This window comes from Opisthorchis viverrini (genome assembly GCF_000715545.1).
Source record: "Opisthorchis viverrini unplaced genomic scaffold opera_v5_309, whole genome shotgun sequence".
NCBI lineage: Eukaryota > Metazoa > Platyhelminthes > Trematoda > Opisthorchiida > Opisthorchiidae > Opisthorchis > Opisthorchis viverrini.
The window spans coordinates 269,583-291,372 of NW_008751967.1; the positions used below are offsets into that span (position 1 = coordinate 269,583).

Genomic DNA, 21,790 nt, shown 5'->3' on the forward strand with positions numbered 1-21,790 from the left:
AAGTATGTGAATATAGAGATCGGATTATGTTTACAAACTTCTGGGGCATACCCTGTTGAGCAAGTGTAGTTAACAGAACTGATCGATCAACAGAATCGAACGCACCCTTGAAGTCAAGGAATACCAGGATTGTGGGTCGTCTGTACATGTGGCGTTGCTCTAACACCTGACGGAGTGTGGTCTGAACAAAATATGATGGAGAGAACAGCGTCGAATGGATCAGTCAAATTTAAAAATGACAATGCAACGAACCAGTTGGACCACAAGCAAGATTACCTCCAAACGGTTGAGCACGTTAGAGCAATAAGATACTGGTTAATAACCATATAGTTACAAACAGGAAGGGAGGGAATACACATCCAACCGTAAGCTGATGGTAATTTCCAGAGTAGTGACGAAACTTTTGCAAGGAAACTGCCGATTTGGCAGAGAGGCCAAATTTTTCCTGTCTAATATGTATGACTAGCTCACGTAAATTTACGGAGGACCTTTTAGATTGCCGCGTCGGAGGTGAACCCGAATGATGTTAAGTGTTGTTCGTGCTATTGATTTTCCTGCAAAATTTAAGCACATTTTACTCATAGTGGTCAAGTCTACTGTATTTTCACCTCCATTGGGATTCGTCCGTAGTTGAAATGTTATTGTTATCTTCAAGTTGGAACAGACGTTTTGCCATTTTGAACTTCAGTTCGTTTTTGCTTGTGATGCTGTGAAGACTTTCACTTGTTGCACTGGATGGGGTTTTCATTCATAGCAGATGCCGAAAAGGAGGGCATATTTCATTGCAAGTATTTCCTAAAATCTTTTGTGGCTGACCTTAACCATTCATTCACAATACCGAGAGCACCAATGCATTATTAATGCGACGGCTACCCAGTTGTGCCAACTAATGGATTCGCAGATAACTCAACCATTCCAACTTCAAAGAAATTGCATCATTCTTGCCTTGAAGATACTTCATTCCTTGAGACCACCTAGTGCATTTTATGGCTGTCTTGGATTTGGAACTATTTAGACCAGTTGGGCCTTTGTGCATATTTAGTCTACTACAGTTGGTTTGGACGTAACCAACAGCAAAGTGCCCGATACTGATGTAGACCTGAGGGATTGAGATACACTGGAGGAGACACGTGCGGAAACAAACTCTGACCTTTGTATCCCAATGCATGAAATAACAGACATACTGAAAACTCCAAGAATGTTTAACCGTTTATTCGAATTCGTGTTCTGTGGTCTGTTAGACTGACCTATGTTATTTTGCATGAATGTTGTTAGTTACCCGGAAATTGTGCACCAGTCTTGCTGTTCCAAGGTATTTAGACAGCGAAATAGACGGTATTGTGTAATCTAGGTACATATCCACAGGTGGTGGTTTCTCCAAACCTGTTTAATAGGCCGCTCAGTTGCTATATTGGATCCCGCAGGTAGAATGCTGAGAAAAGACGGGCATTTTGGGACTGCGTCTAAAAAAAGTGAGGTCCAGCGGGCTTCACCTAAGGCTTGGCTATTGTGAATTATCCTGCGTAAGCCTGTCCGCCCAGGAAGATCTTGCAGCTAAGTAGAAGCTTTTTATGTCGAGAAGAATGCCCTGGTATGGATTTCCGCAGCAGATCCCACGAGCTAAAAATCCATGTCGTGTTAATTATTCAGTCTGAAGTGCCTACTGATTGGGACCCCGATGCAAAAGTGTGTAGTTCGTAACTCATCGTTTTCTGACAAGTGTGAATTAGTGTTTCGTATTCCGAAGAAGTATGAGGAGGGAGTGACATTGGAAGTCTTCAGAAACCTGTTTGTAAGTTAACGAAAATGTCTTTTCGAAAAACAGTTATATTTGTTTGCTATTGACATTTTACCACCTGGAGCACAACAATTTTCAGCCGTCATCATTCGCAAACTCAGATATTTACCTGGAAATACCATATAGTACCATACTATACTACACTTTATACGCTACACTATACTATGCTACACCGTACTGTACCGATATGCCACTATACTATGCTATACAATATCACACTGTACCAAACTACACCACACCCAAATACACTACAGTGTGCCATAATATGCTATACTATACTATACCTTACTGTACCATAACATACTATACTATAACAAACCATAATACAACATACTGTGCTACACTATAGTATAATGCGCTATATTATACTCTGGTATACTACTGACAGAACCGTTCAGAAGAAGCGCGAGAAGAGCAGCCAGTGGATACCTTCGCACTACACAATCAAATAAAAGACATACTGACGCAGTAAGTTGGAATCGGCTATATTAATGTCAACTAGTTCAGGCAGTAGTTAGCAGTGGATCATTAACTATTTCCACCGGTGTGGCAAAAATCTGTTGAAGTGATCTTGTGATAAAATACTCTTTTAAAGTCATAAACGAGAGAATCACCTGGGTTCTATGTGAATCTCCCGCCAAAATCAAATTGCTAAACGGATGATTGTATAAACCGACCCACGTAAAATGTTTGCACACCCATCTATGGTACATTCTAGGGCAACACGATGCACGGTATGGTGTGCGTAAGCTAACTGTGTTTATGCTACCCCCATGAGGGAGACTTATCAGTAAAGAGCACTTTGTATAGCAAGGAAAGCAGTGGTGACTACTGTGAGCTCAAAACTTACTAAGTTGACTGTTAGTTCCTCTTCGTCCGTCTCTTTACTCCCCATTGGTAATGCAACGAATGGCGTTTTGTTCAATTTGGAAAACTAGCTGTATCAGCCGATTACGCGTATGCCACCTCAAGTTGGAAAAGTTGTCAATCCTCATTCGTTAGTGTCACTGGGAAACGTCGAGTCGAATCCCCTGTCAGTGAATACCACATTAAAACCGTTATATTCGGAAATACCCTACCTGGCTCTGTTGCGACATAAGCTAGAAACTTCAACCTTAGTCCCACATTCGAATGATAAGTGTTTTTGTGCTTATTGGAAGATAAGATGTGGTCCCCCTGGATGAATCTGGCGCGTATCAGGGCGTATAGAGTGTCAAAAACTCAAGTCTATGTTATCCAGTTGGTAATACCTTTGTCAGCCAATCAAAGAGGTTTCGGATTCCCATCGATTTTCATCGACGTGGCAATCGTGCAATACTCATGAAAACGATGAAACCCCGAAAAGCATTAAACTGAGGAAATCAGTGTTTCAATAACTGCTTGAATTGTGATATTTCACTCGTTTTCTACCGTCGGCTTGTTTGTCAGTGAACATGTCTGCGTTTAACTGTATCTACGTAAATGCATAAATCGGCACGCGTGCTAGCACGCTGAGTCTGTAAGTATATGAGGTTCAGGTGCTGATAAGTCACACCGAGTGTACTTTTTGTCAACTCTTAAGAATGCTTAAACTTGCGGCCATTCGTGGAAACCAGACAAATAGATGAACAATATTGTATGCGTGTATGCACGAATATATGCATGCATTTATGTATGTGTGTGCATTGGTCTGCTATTATCATTTTTATTGGATGCTAATAACAACCGTTATCATATTGTGGATCCGGTCATTTCACGTTCGTCCATTGTTATATTTTATTATTTTGGTTGGTGTGTTCCACAGGACCGGTAGCTTTATCCGGGTTCTTTACAGACTTGGTGAACTGCCACGAGCTTTCGTTAACAAGTTCGTCTTTTCTTCTCAGATTCCCCCACACGGCTCACGTATATTGTCTCGATATATAACTTAGCTCGCAGTAACTGTATACTTTACCCAACATGAACTCCACGCATTCAGCGCTACTAACCCTACGATCTTGTCTGTTCAACTGGGGAGTTATTTAAGATTTGGCCGCGTTGCGTCCCAGACATCCATGTTCGCAAATCTCGTCTTATACCTCCCTACAAATACTGCTTTTGAAGATGTTGCAGTCAACTTTGTGCAAAGCTGAAGGAGGACATTCTGTCAAGCATGTGTCCAGGTAAAACCTTATCAAACGTATTGCACGAATTTGTGATGTAAATATTGAAAAGGATCTGTCATGCAGTCAAGCTAAATGCTTCTGTTTCTGTTGTCGAACATGGAAGGACACATATCATGGTGCGGAAATCCCAGATTTCCAGTATGGGCAACATCGAGTATTCTTGGTCAAGCACTCAGACCGTCTGCACTCTGGCCACGCACGCTTACCTACAACCATACAAGTGACATGTCTCTTCTAAACTAGAAGAGAAACTCTTTTGGTCGTCATCATCCTGGATAGGTTTTCTTAGTCCAAGCCAACCGATGAACTGTAGGCATAACAAGTGGCGTTCGTGCATATTCATGCGTTGGAATTTTTCATTTTTGTAGCTGTAATGTGAATTTCCTAGTATCAAGCCGTACACTTAAACATTTCTTTCAATCCAAAATGTTATGCTTTTGAAACCGCCTATTTTGTTAACAGGTTGAAACTATCGAAATGTCGATGATGTCTGATGATCGCATGGTTAACTAGGGGAAACACTGAGGAAATTCTGGTGAATGAAGATAAACCAATTATGGACTGGATCTTACCATGGAGTGACAGCTTGTGCGCTTCCGTAATACACTAAGCTATAGTGGCCGGGCGATAGGGGCAGAGTCCCTTATATCAGGTTAGCCAGCAGGACAGTCTCCCAGTTCCCCAGGTTTGGGTTTGGAACGTGTGGCCAGTTATTCTCTAGAAAAGTGTAATGCCCTGGCATGATCAGGATTTTAAGCCGGAGGTTTTGGTTGAGGACCCCTACATAGGTCTGAATACCTTGACAGTATTCCAGCTCAAGTCAAGTACCGATACCTGCAATTAACATTATTGTCATACCAAATCGGACGTCGCGTGGTGCCATCTGCCGGGTCACCTCACTTGCTGCATGCACCATGGTGGGTAAGCGACAACAGGCTACTCCTGACGCCTCCTTTCTTCATCCACCTACTTTCCCATCCTCATCCACTCACATCATTATTAATTCCCTGTAGGCCTATCCAATAGCACCGTAGAACCCGTTCATCTAGCATCCGTTTTGGCCGTAACATCTGCGCGTCAGCCAACACTGACAGCCTTGGGCGTCTCAAAATCAATAGTCTAGCCTCGACGCCCGGTCTATCTGGTTGCTTTAAACGTTCGCACTATGAATCATGTAGGATTACAAGCTTTTCTTGCTTTCATACTGGACTCGCTTGACATTGATGTGTACTGTGTATCGGAAACAAGAATTTAATGTGCAAGCTCAGTGGTCATGCTGACCGCCCTATCACTCTTCACTCGGGATACCGGCTACACAACCCTGGCGATCCAGAGGCCATTGTAACAGGATGTGCAGGACTCGACATCGTCCTAAATCACCGGGCGGAAGAGTCCCTGCCTGACTGGATGCCTGCTAATAGTAGTTTCTGTGCAGTTTGTTTGGTGGCATCCGCGTGTGATAGCACCCGGGGAGCACTCTACAAGCTTGTGTGATAAAATGATGTCCGGCAAGGATTCCAACTCCGTCCATTCTTGTTGGACGTGAAAATGAGACGAACGCTGGAAGTTCCTTAAATCGCTGGTGTTCAGATAACTTCTGGCAAAATTCTTGCGAGCCTGGGATATGCAGGCGGCATTGTTCTCGCTTTCGAAGAGAAAAACAAGAAAGCGCTTTACATCCATAAAATGTGACGTCATGCTTCCATATTATGACAACGATTATCCTTTGATTCAGGAAAAATACTGGCGTAGTAAGCGAACATCTGCGTTTTAGAAATGTTCATTAACGGAACTATGATGGTAATTCACTGTAGAATGGTCCATTTAATGGACTTTGATGGAATTTGGTATTTACAAATAACTGATGTGTTCGTTTTGTTCCGTTTCCTTTGACAAACTGAGCTTTCATAGTGCGTTTTCATAAAGCTTTCTTTAACCCTCTCATCAATCGTTTATTTTTCTAGTATTCTTGTGATGGACCAACAATTGCGAATACAGGGTACACGTACGGAAGCTATTATCGAGAAACTGGGCGTTAAGACGCGAGAGTACACAATGGATGAAGGAATTTATCCTGGGGTATGTTTTAAACTATGCAGTCTTCAATGTGGATACTGACCTTCAATACGCATTCATAGACAAGCAGGCATAAGTTACATCGAAACATCTATGCTCAGCCGAATTGCAATGAAGCCCTCTTTTGATGAAGCCCTCTTACTGATTATCCGATTATACATTAGAGTGATATTTGCCACCCCTTATCTGTTAAAACAAGTAATGCGCGCTTGAGTCAGAATGGCATCGGAAACCGTGTTAGCCCACAGTCTGAGGCTGGTATGAGCGATTACGGAAGTTATCGGAGTTAGTTATGAATCTTGGGTTACTGTTTTTTGGTTTTCGGTAAGGTATTTATACAGCCACGTCTATTTTCGCGCGATGTCGTGTGATTCTGGTTAACAGCCAAATGGTGAAAAGTCTAAAAATGGGAAGCTACTGACAAATTGATTACGACACTGGTTAAAGATCTGGTGAGCGTTTGTCAGATGAAGTGAATTTTCGTATCGATCCTTCTGGAACTCACCAAGGGAAATGCGTTCAGCACATTAGCCTGGTTTTACTAAAGGCTCCCAGACAAAATACACTAGTCTTCAAAACAAGCTGTAAAAACCAACAGACAGGAAGTCAACAGGCGAATCTGGTTTGTGCACATCTATGTCGATATACTGTGTCATTCGATCGTTTCTAATTATTTTGGTCGGTTGAGTGTGGAGAAATTAATTAAGCCCGAGCATCGTACGGTGCTTCCGCCATTAACTTTAGGGCCTAAATTATGAAGTTTGAGAATTTATTCGCAACACAAGGAAACGGCCTACACCATACAGCCTCTGAAATAAAACTTCTTGCCTTGTGTTCAGCGGATTTATATTATGGGACGAATTTGTAGGTTGACCAACAGAGATGTATTGCCGTCCCAAAACGTGTGTTGTTACTATGCTGGCATTTACAGTTTATCCTACGTTTTTAAAAATGACTTATTGTGTTTCATTCGACATAATTCACTGATATGCTTGGGGAGGAGTGCGGCTTTCTTAAAAAATCATACCCGAATTCGTCCTTGCAGATCTTTTGTGCACACTGGTCACGACATCCCGTGTAGATAAGGCACACGAAGCTATTTGAATCCACATTGTCTAGTGTGCCGTGAGGAGTCTCTATCAGTCATCGACGCTCTAGTTTTCTCTTGATAGGCCATTAGTATTGCCTGCTGACTAGTTTTTGAGAGCTGCAGCAACTAGTGCCCAAGACCCTGTTCAGATGTCATCCAAGTGACTTCTGTGGGCCCGCAATGCGGAGGCGCTTATGAGTTACTTCTGGCGGTATCAGGTAGCGCGTAGTTCTACCAGTCCGCCTATGCTTGTTTTCAGAGTTAGTTGATCCTGACTGGATCAGCCGCAAGATCCGGTTTGTTGGCCCGCCAGTATCTGATTTATCGAAGTAATTCACGGCCTCAGGCCTTCTCGAAGCACTCCACGTAGGACTAGAACGTTCAATCGGCTATACAAGCATCACTATCTATTGCAGTCTTATGATGTTATCGAGACAGGTAGGAATGCGCGGGACAGTGGTTGTCACATCGGTCACCCATGCTGGAAACGGCGTACGGATAAGCGTACCTAAATAACTAGCGATGACGCTTAAATGTAGATCAGATTATCTCAGTTAAAATCGAATTCGTCCATAACGTTAAAATATTATTGCCAAAATACGGGGCGATAGATTTGGGTTCCCGGTTTAGCCTTTTAGATATCCAATTGGAAACTGATGCGGATAGATCTTATCACCGTACTAAACGAAAGTGAACATTCTCGTTTAATTAGAGAGCTCAGTGCCTTTTATGTAAAAAAAAAATGACTCAAGTATGGCCCCTAGGTATAATTTTTTTGAATGCCGTAACATTACGAATGTATCTGGAGGATTAGAACATAAATACATAAACTGCAACTTCGAGAGCGGGATGAGACAATGTCTGCTAATAAGTTAACACGCAGGGGACTACCTTGGAATCAAGTGAATTGTTCGTCCTTGGTTTCAGTTTGGCTTTTTCTTGAAAGTTCTATCGGAAATGTCCATCTAAAGAAATATCGTTCAGTTCGGAAGATACTGATCTGAAAACTCTTGGACGGCTCACTCACAATTTGCTCCACTTGACGCGAATTAGATGAGCGAATTCTTTGAGTTTCCGTCAATTTAATGCTCTGCTTGAACATCAACTTGTGAGTAACTGAAAAGCTTTTATTCAAAATTGTTTGACTACACACTGCAGTCTCAAGACCAGGTAGATAAACTTAACTAAACCAGTCTTCCGATAATCCCCATCCTCGTTCTGAAGGCTGGTGTTGATGTGCAGCTACTTTATCATTCACGCTCATATTACCCGTTTCAACAGTTGTCCTCCTCTCCTGGCGCAATCATTCTGATGTGTCTACACCGCAGGAGTAAGCACTGGATCGGAGGTTTGCTCTTATTGGGGCTTATCAGCAGTGCATTCACTTAGCCGTGCCGGAGGTTGAACTCCAGCCAACTGACATGAAGTTTTTATTCCTCCAAATGAGGTTTAAATGTTATGGGTGTTCGTATAAATACCAATGTTTTATCTCATGATATTCGGATGGTAGTTCACTAACATTTTATGCAGCATAAAGAGTGTCTGATTGACGTCGTTTGACTCAGGTGTTGTGGTGCTGACTGATTTGAGCGGAATGGTACCTGAAGGAGATCGATATTTGCCCCCTATACCAAGTGAAGTGCTAGTTATTCTCCTGATAATTGTCCAGATTTTCCGTGCCCAGTACGGTGTTCAATCTAGCCTGGGGCTCCAGTCCATTGTTGCCTTTAACTACCCCGAGGTGTGCGCAAAATGTGCGAACCTTTCTTGCGTTTTGGGAATCAGGTGGACCGAGATAAGCAAACTTGTCAGGACCCCACCATCTACCGGGTGGTCCGATTTTGGATGTTGACAACCACTATACAAAGATGGTTAAAGCCGTATTAGATTCTGGAAATTATGTGAACCAACTCAGTCAAGCTCTCTCAAGAACTGGATTTCTAATAGGACGATAGATTCGTTAAAAACCTGATGGCCGATTCTCTCTAAAAAAAGTAATCGACCTTGACACATCCTCCGACCCCAAGTCATAATGAGTGCCCGCACACACGCGGAAGCTTGGTGGATCCCGGTCGAAAAAACGAGAGAAGCAGATAATGCTGGAACTGTCCTGGGGTTGTTCCACTTGACTCCTACATAGGTGCTCGGGAAGCCTATTTGGAGTGCAGCCATCACTAATCACATTGGCATTATGAGATCCAGGAAGGATAAAGTTCGGGACCGCTGGGCAGAACAACCTGAGCAAAAATTCATTCGATCACCAGATAACTCCTATCCGCACTGTCGTCCTTTTAACGAGACAAACTGTGAGTATGAAACCCATTTAACCTAGATGTACGTATATCATTCCTCAAGCGTCACCAGGCTCCTGGCCCCAACAACCTCCCGCCAGATGTGTTTAAGGACGGCAATGAATTCTTCTATCAATGCCTAACTTATCTGCTTCTTTTCTGGAGACTGTTCCGGGACACTGGGATGGGTCGGTAACAGTTCCTGTCTCCGAAAAGGGTAGTTAGAGGGATGACAGTTTGACCCCCATTGTACCAGGGCTTCTGGCGCCATTGATTCAGTGTCCGCTCGAGGCGGTGCGGGAAACCTTAACCCGTGTGCAGAAGCGAGGTAAAGGGAGCATCAACATGTTTACACTCTATGCGGTGTTCGGGCAGTGCCATAGTTTCTAGTGACCCACATTCTCGGTTTTCCACGACCTACTGAATGCGTTCGATTTTGCCGGTCAGCCAGTTCTAACCACGCTTGCTCAACAGGTCTTATATTCAAATACATCTGGTTATGTGAGGCTGTATGGGTACCCCACTGAAAACATCCATACAAACGAATATCTTTGTAATGTACTACTCATAAGGTTGCTGAAAATCCATCGACAGCCCACGACCGGTTTCGCCGTTTTTGGGGCTCATGGGGTAGGCGCAGTCCCCGGGTTTCCGTCAACCTTATGTTCTACTTGAAACCATATTGCACGAAATTAGCGAATATACACTCATTTGCAAACTAATTTGGTTCTTTCGAGAGACTCACCTGGAACCCAGCTGAATCTCTCGTTTATGATGTTCTCAGGCAACTGAATGTGCTGCACCAGACCGCCTCATGTTTCAGTCGCTACGATATATCCCTACAAACGGTTGGTACTAGAATGGATATGCGCTCTCTCCACTTTGTTGAATTCCGACACTGATGAACTAATTGGACGAGTTCTAGAGAGTCTTCACACCTCCGGTGTGCAAATGGCTTCCGATGAGAACCTTATAGATCTGGATTACGCAGGCAACACTGACCTAACATGGGAAGACGAGGACAAAGCGGAGCCACGAAATCTTGCCAACTGGAAGTACAAAAGTCGCTTTGATAGAAGTCTGGCATATAGGACATAGAAAGCCAGCTGATGTGTCAAAATAGTCTAAGAACTTCAGTCCTCCTCTTAGACTCTGGTTGGAAGTGGCTATCCGGAAAGTTATAACCACATATATTTGGACGCACTCAGTACGATCATGTTACCCCCTCTGCAAATGTTACAGAAATCTCCATTCATATGATTACCATTCAGGGACAACTTGGCATTGGATTACCGGTCGACTGTGAACGCCCATCAAAGAACGACCAACGTCGTACGACTGACTAACCACTTTCACCACAAACCTCGAAACAAACTATCGGTCCATGACTGTCCTATGTTGATGTGTTCACTCGGTTATGAATGTGACGCAACCAACCGGATGGTTCCGCCAGGCACCCATCACAACGAATGCCTGAGCACAAAGTAGTTTCGATCAGAAATGGGGTGACCAAACAGATTAGTAGAACAACCACAGCTCACCTAGCTGACACCACCAGGTCAACCCAGTGTCCTTGACCGTGTGTGTGTGTGTGTACGGATGGGAAGCCGTCCATCAGCCTATGCTAATGGTGGCTTAGGCCATAGTCATACTCTAGCACAGCCCAAACCTTTGTTTGCAAAAGCGAGATCTTCATCACCTTACCTTGGATGGCTGAAGTCACACCTCTGAAACATCAATATCCATTGAATAGTTGGCTCATCACAGCACGAGCTTCACCGTAAGTCCAGGTAGTCACCAGTACGAAGTGATGCGTAACCGATGGAAAGACAGAACCATTAGCCATTGGAAACGTTAAATCTAGAGTTGTACCATGGTCTCCCCAAGGACTCAGAGTTTGATATCATATTTCGCCATGCGGAGAACCCCCATGAGATATCTGCGAGTTTTGGGTATTTGTCGCTTCAAGACAAGTGCTCAATCCTAATTCAACCCTTTAAATTCAACTTGAAAGGCGCAGATGAACACCGAACTGGTTTGACGCAGTGGTACTTTTTAATCAGTTTAGTAGGGTAAGGTTGGTTAATAAAGGAATAACTGGTGGATATTTTTGACGATATTTGCAAAAAGAGAGTTTCCTCCTAAAACACCACAGGGGCCACTAACTCAACCAAATTCGATATTTAGCCCTGTGAACAGTGGAAGCTGGTGAAAAGTTGAAAAGTGAAGCATGAAAAGATACAGTCAGAGTAAAAATATTTCACACAGGTTCCAGGGCAGTGGTTTTATTCGTAAGGTTGTTTCTAACGCATTTAGACAGATAGCTATATTTGATAAAACACTGACCTCATTTATTCTCCCGGAACAACAAACACATTGAAAGACCAGTTGGTTGACGGTGACATTCCTTCCAGAATACAAATAACTTACGAAACATATGGGCGCAGAATACCAAACGTGCATCTATCTTCTCGACAGTAATACGACAGAAAGCTTCAATCTGTGGAGCAACACTGTGAGAGTCCCTTATAACTCTTGAAAAAAAACAACCCAGACCCCTTTATGGAGGACCATCTTTGCCGTATGCGAACATACCCAGCATGTTGTCAGTGAGAACTCTGTCGAATTTTTCACTTAATAACACCAAATTGAGCATCGCAGAAGTGCGGTAGATTCAATGCTATTTTTATTGTAAACATTCTGTTTCCTACACATCAGAGGCCAGTGAATGTTCACGTTTCCACCAAAACCAAAAGTTTATCGAACTGAAATGGCAGCCGTTTCTTTACATCAAGAAGGCGTCGACCACCACTGAATATACAGGTCACCTAACTAGGTCTTTGCTAAACAAGCTATCGGGTATTGTGAATGAATGTGAAAACGGACAGCGAAATCAAGCAAAGGGGATTGATTATATGGGCTTATCTACTAAAGACCTGAACTAAAAATAGCCGATAAATTAAGTGCGTGTGTGTGTCAAAAATTTCAAGTGCGAATCTGGTGGCAGGTTAGCAATTCGCTAGCAGGCATTTCATCACTGTACGGGTAGACATGGTCACTGGGTGGATAGGTGTTTCTCATCGTCTGATTACGAAACACTTGATCGCCGACCTAGCCAAAAGAATCAACTGTCACCTGGGCAATAACCAGATCAAGCACCCGAATCACCTATATTGTAATACACCGCCACGTAGAAAACACTCAATGAATTAACAAAATTGACCACAGAAGGCAGCGGTAACATTAAAATAGGGAATTTACTTATTATGTCCCTAAATATGTACCTATCGAAAACAGAAAGAAGTAGCAGAAAAACTATGCTGCGGACAGAAATGCGCATGAAAATGTCCTACTCGAAACCAGCTGGTCGACATGAAATCGTTAACCGACTGAGAAGTCCAAAATGAGCTTTTCTGCAAATATCTAGGGATTACCCGTTCTCTACCCTCCGTAAAAAGATGGACAGCAAAACACTAAACCTGACGTCAATCACTTGTGTCAACGCTACAAACGTTCACTGAATACTCCACAAACTAATCAGTTGTTTTCGAAGCTATAGTGGTGCTGCAAAACCAAGTCTTACCGCAAAATTCCCTTTGTGTATTGTGACAATTAATCAACCGTTTCGTGCCGTGTAACCGTCGCCAGATTTGCGACTCCTACACCAAACTCTGGCTCCTACCAGTTTGCTCCTGGTACGACAAAGGAAGGTTAAATAAATATTGCTTGTTACCGCCAAAAGCGTGCATCTGCTGATAGGTCCACAGCATTAATTTCGACATGATAGGACACAGGCATTTTTGGTTAAATAAAAACTTTCCAAAGCCATATTCATTAGATATCCAACTTTCATCTTTAAACTAGATAAGTGACCCCCAATAAATATTATTCGAGATGGAGGTATGCCGGTACATCATCGCGTCCCGGTGAGGTAGCTCAAGCCACCATTACGTTTGTTGCTGGGCAACGCTTCTGTGGTTTTTGAGATCTATCTCATGGTTTATGAAGATTTTCATCGTTGTCATCATTATAATGATCACCGAAAGCAACAACACATGCTGGTGCCTAACTGCCACATAACAATTGAGTTGAAGGTTGCCACTGAATGTTATAGGCAATTTTCGGTGGTTTGTTTAGGTGGGTAAGCAGGAGGTTATGAGATTTCGGGGTTGGACAGTCTACTTGAGGTCCAAAACACTTCTGTGAATAATTCTTGTTGAATGATGACTATACATTGACAGGTTTCAGCTCGAGAAAATACTTAACACATCCTTACCACTTCTATACCCGGTATTTAGTTCACATCGCAATACTTGGAGATACGGGCGTAAACTCAGAAAGAGGTGAAAAGCGCTGTTGCCATTTCTCATAGAAATGTGGTTCTCTCCGAAAAAACATGAACCCCAAACAGATATTTCTACATATTCCAGTAAACGTTGCTGAGGGAAATTAGGGATGTCAGGATACAGCTCAATCATCCCTCGGTTGGTCGGCTGATAAAACCTGATCTGGCGTTCGCTCTCTTTGGGTGAAGAATCTTCTAGATCCTGTAACGCACAGGTGGCAAGAAAACGTTGCTCAGGAGCAGAAAGTGGGAGGGTTGGTGAGCAACACAGTGCGGTGACCTCACAAGTCGATCAAAAAAGGGTTCGGTTTGCCCCTTGAAACTCTCATTTTATTGCACAAAAACATTGCGTTTTTCTTAGTATAAAACAGCCTTCCTGGCGCCATTCAGAACCTTGCGTTGGCTGTTCTAATTCACATGAATGTGATTAGTTCGATTCTTGATTGGTTCTTTAAGAGCTTGTGTTTGGCGGCCTTTGTTTATCTGTATTCCCGACTAAAACAAATGAAGCTTGGTGACGGGATGACATTAGTTTGCGTTGATCTTCTACAACACACAGTGAAATACTTGGAGGTTTTGAACCAGATTTGGACAGTTATTAGATGATCCAGTTGCACTGCAGCATGTTGCAGGCACTGAATTGCTCACCAAAGACCGCTGCTTTGTGGTCAGGCTTTGGTTGGGGACCCTAATCACCCTCCTGTCTAGGTGGGCGCCCTGACAATAACTCAGCTCATGTACAACATGAATTCCATATACACAAATAAACTCATGCCACATCGGCCATCGCGTGGTCGCCTTAATTGCTACATACAGCAGGGCGGGTAAGCGAAAACATGCTACTGCTACATACTTTTCTTCCCGTTCTCCCCGCCCTATCAATAATTCTCTCCTTATAGGCCAAGCGCTTAGGACTGGTGACTCTGTTCGTCCTGCTCCAGTTATGTAAGCAACATTTGCGCGTCATCTGGAGCCGAAATCCTTAGGCATCTCGAAATCAATATTCAAGCCTCGACGCACAGTCTCGCTAATCGCCTTTAATATCCGTAGTCCGAAGCAACCAGGTCAACAATTTGCCCTTGCTCTCACACTGGACTCGCTTGGCATTGATGTCTGCTGTTTATTGGAAACGCGAATTCAGGATGCAATCTAACCGCCTTATCACTCTCCACTTGCTTCCGGCTGTGCACCTCTGGCGATTCAGAGGCTGCTGCAGGCAGGATATGCAGCCATTGGCATCGTCCCATACGACCTACCGGAAGGTCCTTGTTTGACTGGATACCCATTGATAGTCTCCTGACGGAGGTTATTCTGGCATTGTTTGTGGAGCAGTCTCACAAAGTTGTTAATGATGACGATAATGTTGGCCAATTGACTGCAGACGCAAGCAATCTGTGTTGGTTTACGCACTGATTGCGCGCTGCAAATAACTTTCCCGCATTTCTGATAAAAAAAATTGGTCAAACGGTGGGTAACAGGTTGCCACTCAGTAATTAGACAATGTTTAATGTACAGGATGTGCAGTTGTGCACGCGAACGCAACACACTGCTATGTCCGCCCCAGATACAACCAACAGAAGTGTATACAGGTGGTAAATGAAACGCTTGCAATTCAGATGAATCCTTAATATGCATTGGACCTAATCTTGTATCCCAATCTCGCTAACGAAATAGATAACTAGGTGTTGCAAAATAGTACCACATGTGGGTCTTTTACATCTTGGTTGCAAATATGCATATTTTGCGAGACGTTTTAGAATGACCTACATGAATACCATATTTCGGGTACCCGTGCCATGACAGTTACCATTATTCTCACATGTAGATCTCAAATCCTGACGTAACTTATTTCGTTCTCTATCTTTCCCATAACTTGCTGTACTCCAAAGCACTCCAAAGCAGTCTTCTTGAGGTTTCATCATTTATGAATTTTCATTTGATTTAGTGGTAAACATGATGTTTTCTGCATCCGAGATTAACATCAGATTCGCTTAACCCTGACATGGGCAACAGTTTTCTGGCATTTGGGTACTCCTGGTGGGGTTTTCAGAAACAACCCGTGAATGTTGAAGCCCTGTTTTCAAGCAAAATGGCTTCCAACTTCAAAGGCCGTTTTGGTAATGCAAGACACTCGGAGCATGGCGGTCACTAATATACCTCAGTTATTGCTACACTGACATTACTAACTCATAGATTGGCGGCGCGTAGGGACAGGGATCTTCCCGGGGACTATGGGGAGATATTAACCCACACATAGATTGTGTGCCATCTTCCCTGCTTTAAAACAAGTGAGCGGCCTTTATTTGGTCGTTTACCTAAATGAATCAGGTCTCGCTAATATCTTTCCAAACAATATGTGCGGTTTCCAAATATTACGCGCATCGTTTCGTGTAACGTTACACTTTTTATGTCCTAGGTGCTGTTGGGAGCGCAATGAATCACTGGAGGCTTTATCTGGAAATAACTGGTACATCGTGAAACGTTCCGTACATTGTATTTCTCGGATATTCCCATTTTCCTGTAGTGTTGCGGTTATGGATTTAGTCGAGCCGCACAAGCCGAATCTTAGTCTTCATAATAAAGTGGTAAATACTCGCTGATGGTTTATTCACTTACTGTAACATGTCGGGTTAGGTTTGCAATTGAAGAGAATAACGGTAGCTCAATCTGCACTGATGGTTGCTATTTACCCGCTGAACCGTGCCATTTGTTGCAAATGTCTCATCACCATTCGAAGCGACATCATCAGCGCACTGAGTAGAAATCCGTGGGTGTTGCGCCAGTGTTGGCTGATATATGGTTTACTAGACCAGCCCTATTTTGACCGATCGTTGGTTGTTCGGATGAGCATTTCTATTGACATATTCGTCTTTTCAACGAGAACTCAGTGAGATTCGGACTCCCGAACAGAAATAGATATGTTCACGGTCTGAAGTCAGACGGACACTACAATTTCTCAAACTTATCTGTTGAACAAGAGGACCTTCGAAGTAGGAACTACTGAAACACTTTCATTTCTCGATATCCGTATTAACAAGCGACAGGTTGCCTCTAAGACGGGAAACTCACTTAGTACGAACAGTAAAATAACTTCAAGCAAAAAAGGAACCTTGTTCGATACCATGCAAACACAACAAGAAAACATGTACAGAAGAAGCGACTGAAGAGGAAGCAATGACCATAGCTAGCATGTTATTGTTTCAGAACGGATTTCCTGGAAGATTTATTAGCAAACTTATGCTTGGATAACCAGCGAGCCCACGGGTAAGTACTTTAGGAAAGAAAATGATCCATCTCAGTCCGTTATAAGGATGGAACACAATGATAAACTTGGTGAACTTCCAGCTATTCAGGACTCTACGTAGAACCATATCAGCGGAGATATTCCACTCCCAGTCCAATGGTCCAGCCATGGGGTAGTATAACTTACAGACTGTATACCACTACCCGTTGAAAACATACTACTTTATTCATTGTTGCTGAGCAGCGGGATATGTCCGACGTGTATCCAGCATCTCAGCAACGGATAAGGGAACATTGCTGTCTAGTTGAAAAGCTGGAAAAAATAGTTCCAGTGCCTATTTACAAACCCTAACAGATCTAATAAACAAAATTGGTGACTTTCAAGTCATCTATGGAGCGTGCAACTATGTACGTAATCCAACGCAGGCTCACCAGATTACAACCACTGGGATGTCTACGGATAAAAATGCTTCACAAACCTGCTAAACTTTGTCTAGATGGAGCACGGACCGGCCCGAAGGCCAGCAGTCCTCCACAAACGCACTACTTACTCAGACTGACCAGAAGCCGATGGGTCAGGTCATGCTGTTGCTCGCCTGGTATCGTCGCGCTACCAGGGTCAACCGAATACAAACTAGTTTAATTTCATTGGGAAGTTCAAATAAATCCCAGTAGAATCTCACAAACTGAATGTGCTGCTAAAAAGCCGCTCCCTCTCAAAGTTTCTGAGATACTAGAGATATCACTGTTGGTTTCCTCACCGAACAAAGCACATAAGATAAGTGATAAGTCTTCGGCAGCCCATAACCGGTTTTGCCGGCTGTATAATCCCTCAGCTTCCGTTGCCTCGCATCTGAGGCATGTCGCCAAACATTCATTTCTTAAAAATTTGGTTTGAACGGGACACTTAGCTGAATTCCACAATTGAATACACTTCACAGGGAGTACCCAGTTTGACTTGTCTATCTTGTTAATATTTGTTTAGATAGATAGGGATCGAAATTTGCCACAGCCCAAATATTAAATTTTATTGGCGCGTCTGTTAGCCATTGCACATACGAACAGGTTGGGCACAAATAAAAACATGGAATTTAGGTTGGGAACAGTAGAAATGTAGAACCTGCTCAAGGCTTAACACCAAAAAACCGCCGGTACGAGCTCATTTATTCTGGTGAACCGGTGGCTTTCAAAAGTAGAAAGGCATTTTAGGACTTATTTATTTGAGGAGTGGGCTGCAAACTGAGAACGGATGGGTCGCATAAACGGCGCAGTACAGAGGCAGAGACCTGTTGTAAATATTTTGCCCACTGTTATATCTACTGATTCGTCAATCTGTGGTATCTGCTGCTGACCCGCTCCAGTGCCTAGTGTCGGAGAGAAAAGACTCACAGAAGGGAACATAACAGCTATATTCCGAACAAGCGAGTGAGTGCGTGCGAGTGCGAGTGCAAAAGTTACAACGGCCCCACGCTATTTAAAGGGGACTTTCTGACATTGATCCAGGCTGTCTGATAGGCGTTAGTGATCACCCATCAACATCGATCGTGCCTCTGTGAAAAGCCTGAACGCTGATCACATTCGGTCGTGCTTCTGTGGCGCAGAGAACACTCATCAGGTTTTACTGAATTGATCGAATGATTGACTGGCCTGGATGCTTGCCGGCTTTCCAGTTGAGCTTTTGGTGGAGCAGTAGGTTCCGGGCGTTCAGAAGTTGATTTCAGGAATCTGACCTTCCTGATACCCACCCATCTGGATTCAGATTTTATAACATATATTTTCAACAACTTTGGTGTACTCACAAACAAATCTTCGAAAGGATTTCGTTCAGCGTTTTGACTGACAGCTCCTGTGTATTCTAGACTCTACAAGACACCCTCCTGATTTCACCAAACCTGCCAATACATAGCTTTCATTGGGCTAGCTAAATTCTGCCGTAAAACCGATAAGATACAGCACCTCACATAAAGTGACGATGACAATTCTGAGATAAGCGATTTCCATGTATGCATTTGGAACACTATATGTAGAGTTTCCAACGTTGTGTGTAGTTGTGGTTATTTCGGTCTAGTCACGATCAATGCGTATTGAATGATGAAAATGAAGATCTACATCGCTGGAGAGCAGGATCTGGGTCAATCTGTGCAATCCAGAATAATTAGCAGTTGAAAAACCGATGGCCATGCGATCATTTCGGCTCCACAAGTGTTCGGAAGTTGGGGGACTACATGTTCCATAACGGCATTAACTGCGCCTAACACCCGTATTACTAAGGAAGACCTAGTCGTTCGCACAAATCATAGGTGGCCACCATTATCATTATGTCTCACATCTAAACTGAACGTATCATTGCGATGTATCTCTGATGAACTTACGTGTTGAAGTCTTCGGTTAGTACATGCCATGTTGCACAAGGCAGTAATTTAGTTTTTGATAAGAACCAGATCTACATTTGATGGGTATGTAAATGGGGACTATAACTATAGTAAGTTCGAGTAATTATGAACTTGGAAAATCGGACAATGGAGTCGGCTGTTAAGGCAGGCAAGAAAGCCTCAGGTCGTGATGGAGGTCTACTACTATACAGGCGCAACGGTTACAAATTAACCTGAAGATCATTAATGCAGATGCCAATTAATTAAAAAGACAAATTACACTCAAGACTATCAAGCTCGCCCATTCATTTGGAATTAGGTGCAGATCTTGAAGCCGGTGACTGCGCAACGAATACTTCTAAACATGTACTACGGATACTTAATCAGCACCGTGCCGATCGCTTCAATCACTCTGTGCGGTGCATCTGGGGTAGGTTCGGCGAAATCCGCTGGATACCTATCGTGTTTTTATGTTTTGTTTGGTATTCTAACTTTCAGACAAAACTGTTACTACAGACCTTATTAGCCCCCTGAGACGGTGTACGAATTGTCACTCGCTTCACACTCAATACATGAGCACCCTATGCATTAGCTGAAAGAAAGCAGATCAACTTCGATGACATGCGTAACATGCAAGATGGCGATGTTTCGGAGTAGAGGTGATTCGGGTACGCTGCTTGTTTTTTGGTCCGCTCGCCAAGCTTGGCGGCTGGATTGCTAACGTTTCATCACTGATAGTGGGTTGTCGAAAACATTCAGTGAGATTGTGGGTAGAGTGTAATCGTGGCAACATTATTTTTTCTGGGAACCCATTACAGCCTGATTACTCTATTTTCAGTCGGCAGGTGGGTTGCAAAATTTCGCATCAAATTCCATGCTCAACAGACAAACATCGTGCTAACATAGTCTAATCTAATCCTTTAGAATGATTATCTCAGCAGCACTTTGGTACAATCGGCACAAAAGACTGAGGCGACCGAATTCAGCAGAAAAGTGTACTTAACGCAAAGTGATGTCACACGGTCTGCGTACGGGAAATTGCCTTTTTTCCATTGTTATCAGAGTTGGCTCAAGTGGTTAGAGCGCGAATTTACTGACCGGAAGGTCCGTGGTTCGAACCCGACCTCCGCCACTCGACTTCCCCTGTCTAGGCTTGGGCAACCTGACAGTATCCCAGCCCTCGTGCTTCCTTCGGGTGGCATGGCAGTTAGGCACCGAAAGGGCGCTACAGCTGAACGATTTATTTATTTATTTATTTATCAGAGTTTAACCAAACTAATACGCCAGTCTGAATAAATGGTAAAACTCAACCAAAGTGGGGAATGTGGCATCTTTCAAATAACTATCCGAATAAACGTTGATTCAAAATAAACATTTTGATAGACAACACACAAGCGTCAATAGGTTACAAAATTACGGAATATCCTTGCAGAATTTGTCGTATGTTTCTTTCAGGATCACGTATGAAGCCACGTATCGCTCTTCGTTGTCTCGGCAGGCAGCCTTCCACCTACAAAGGGCATAAAATGCACATTAAAGTTCCGACATCACAAGAACAAAAACACAGGGGACCAGGGCATCACACTCAGCACAACTGGTAGCTCACGGTAAGCGAACAGAGATCTTAAGAACCACCTTTAAGACAAAAGATTGGCGTATGCTCTATCTGTACACCTGAAGTGAAAATCGCACCATAATAACCGCGTTGATAAGTATCCATGGGTTATTCCGCTGCGACTCTGCGGTATTTCGCAGAAGTCCCTGGTTAAGTGTTTAGTGAAATATGTTGAGAGCGTTGCTAAGTAAATCGACATTTTGTGCTGAATTTCTGGTGCATGTCCCCTGTTTTGCTGGCGACGCAGGTGGTTGTCATGCGCCGGCTTACATATGTAGTATTCGCGTACCTCTATTTGTCATGTAACCTCTGCAAACTAATTGATAAGCTCAGTCAACAAATCAACAGCTAACCGATCAACTACCAATGAACGCACTTCGAGCTACCAGGTGGATACTACTGATGAGGCGTGCGAGTAGTGCTTTCCCGCGAATCCGCTTCGCGTCTGTTGGAAAGTGGGGTTTATTACGGAATTTGTGGAATCTTTTTGCAGCATGCGTTTACATTCGAGTGATAGGTAATGAATATTCAGGAAAGTTCAGAAAGACGCGTTCCAGAAGACGGATACTCAGTTTTTATAAACAAGGTACATATTAGAGCTTGGCTTCCTTGTCCAATAGTCTATAACTGTTCGGTTGGTGTTTTCATAAATAAGTCCACAGCGAAGGCCTTCTTCCTGTCATTTGGTGTCGTGACCAGGATAAGGATAAGGATATCACAGCCACAACCCTTTGAGGATAGGGATATGCGGACCTTTCTGGAGGACTTGGAGGAGATTGCGGAGGCTGCTGGACTGGACACCGACCGGGGAAAGTT

General features: G+C 43.4%; 3 protein-coding genes across 3 annotated transcripts in view; 2 read left to right on the top strand and 1 right to left on the bottom strand.

Annotated features, from left to right (window-relative positions):
* The window catches only part of T265_09844 (hypothetical protein), a gene marked incomplete at both ends in the record, with an annotated part of 17,101 nt that extends 11,941 nt beyond the window's left edge, over positions 1-5,160 (top strand). The window contains one exon of the mRNA XM_009176040.1: positions 4,969-5,160. Within this exon, the coding sequence (XP_009174304.1) occupies positions 4,969-5,160 (192 nt within the window). The remainder of the gene's footprint in view (positions 1-4,968) is intronic.
* A 5,031-nt stretch (positions 5,161-10,191) lies between these two features.
* Positions 10,192-20,655, top strand: T265_09846 (hypothetical protein; the record flags this gene model as incomplete). Its single annotated transcript, XM_009176041.1, has 6 exons — positions 10,192-10,454; positions 14,116-14,338; positions 14,453-14,568; positions 14,686-14,765; positions 14,886-15,106; positions 20,284-20,655. The coding sequence occupies 6 exons, from the start codon at positions 10,192-10,194 to the stop codon at positions 20,653-20,655; spliced, it is 1,275 nt and encodes a 424-aa protein (XP_009174305.1).
* T265_09845 (hypothetical protein) overlaps positions 20,557-21,790 on the bottom strand; it is a gene marked incomplete at both ends in the record, with an annotated part of 44,119 nt that continues 42,885 nt past the window's right edge. The window contains one exon of the mRNA XM_009176042.1: positions 20,557-20,869. Within this exon, the coding sequence (XP_009174306.1) occupies positions 20,773-20,869 (97 nt within the window). The remainder of the gene's footprint in view (positions 20,870-21,790) is intronic.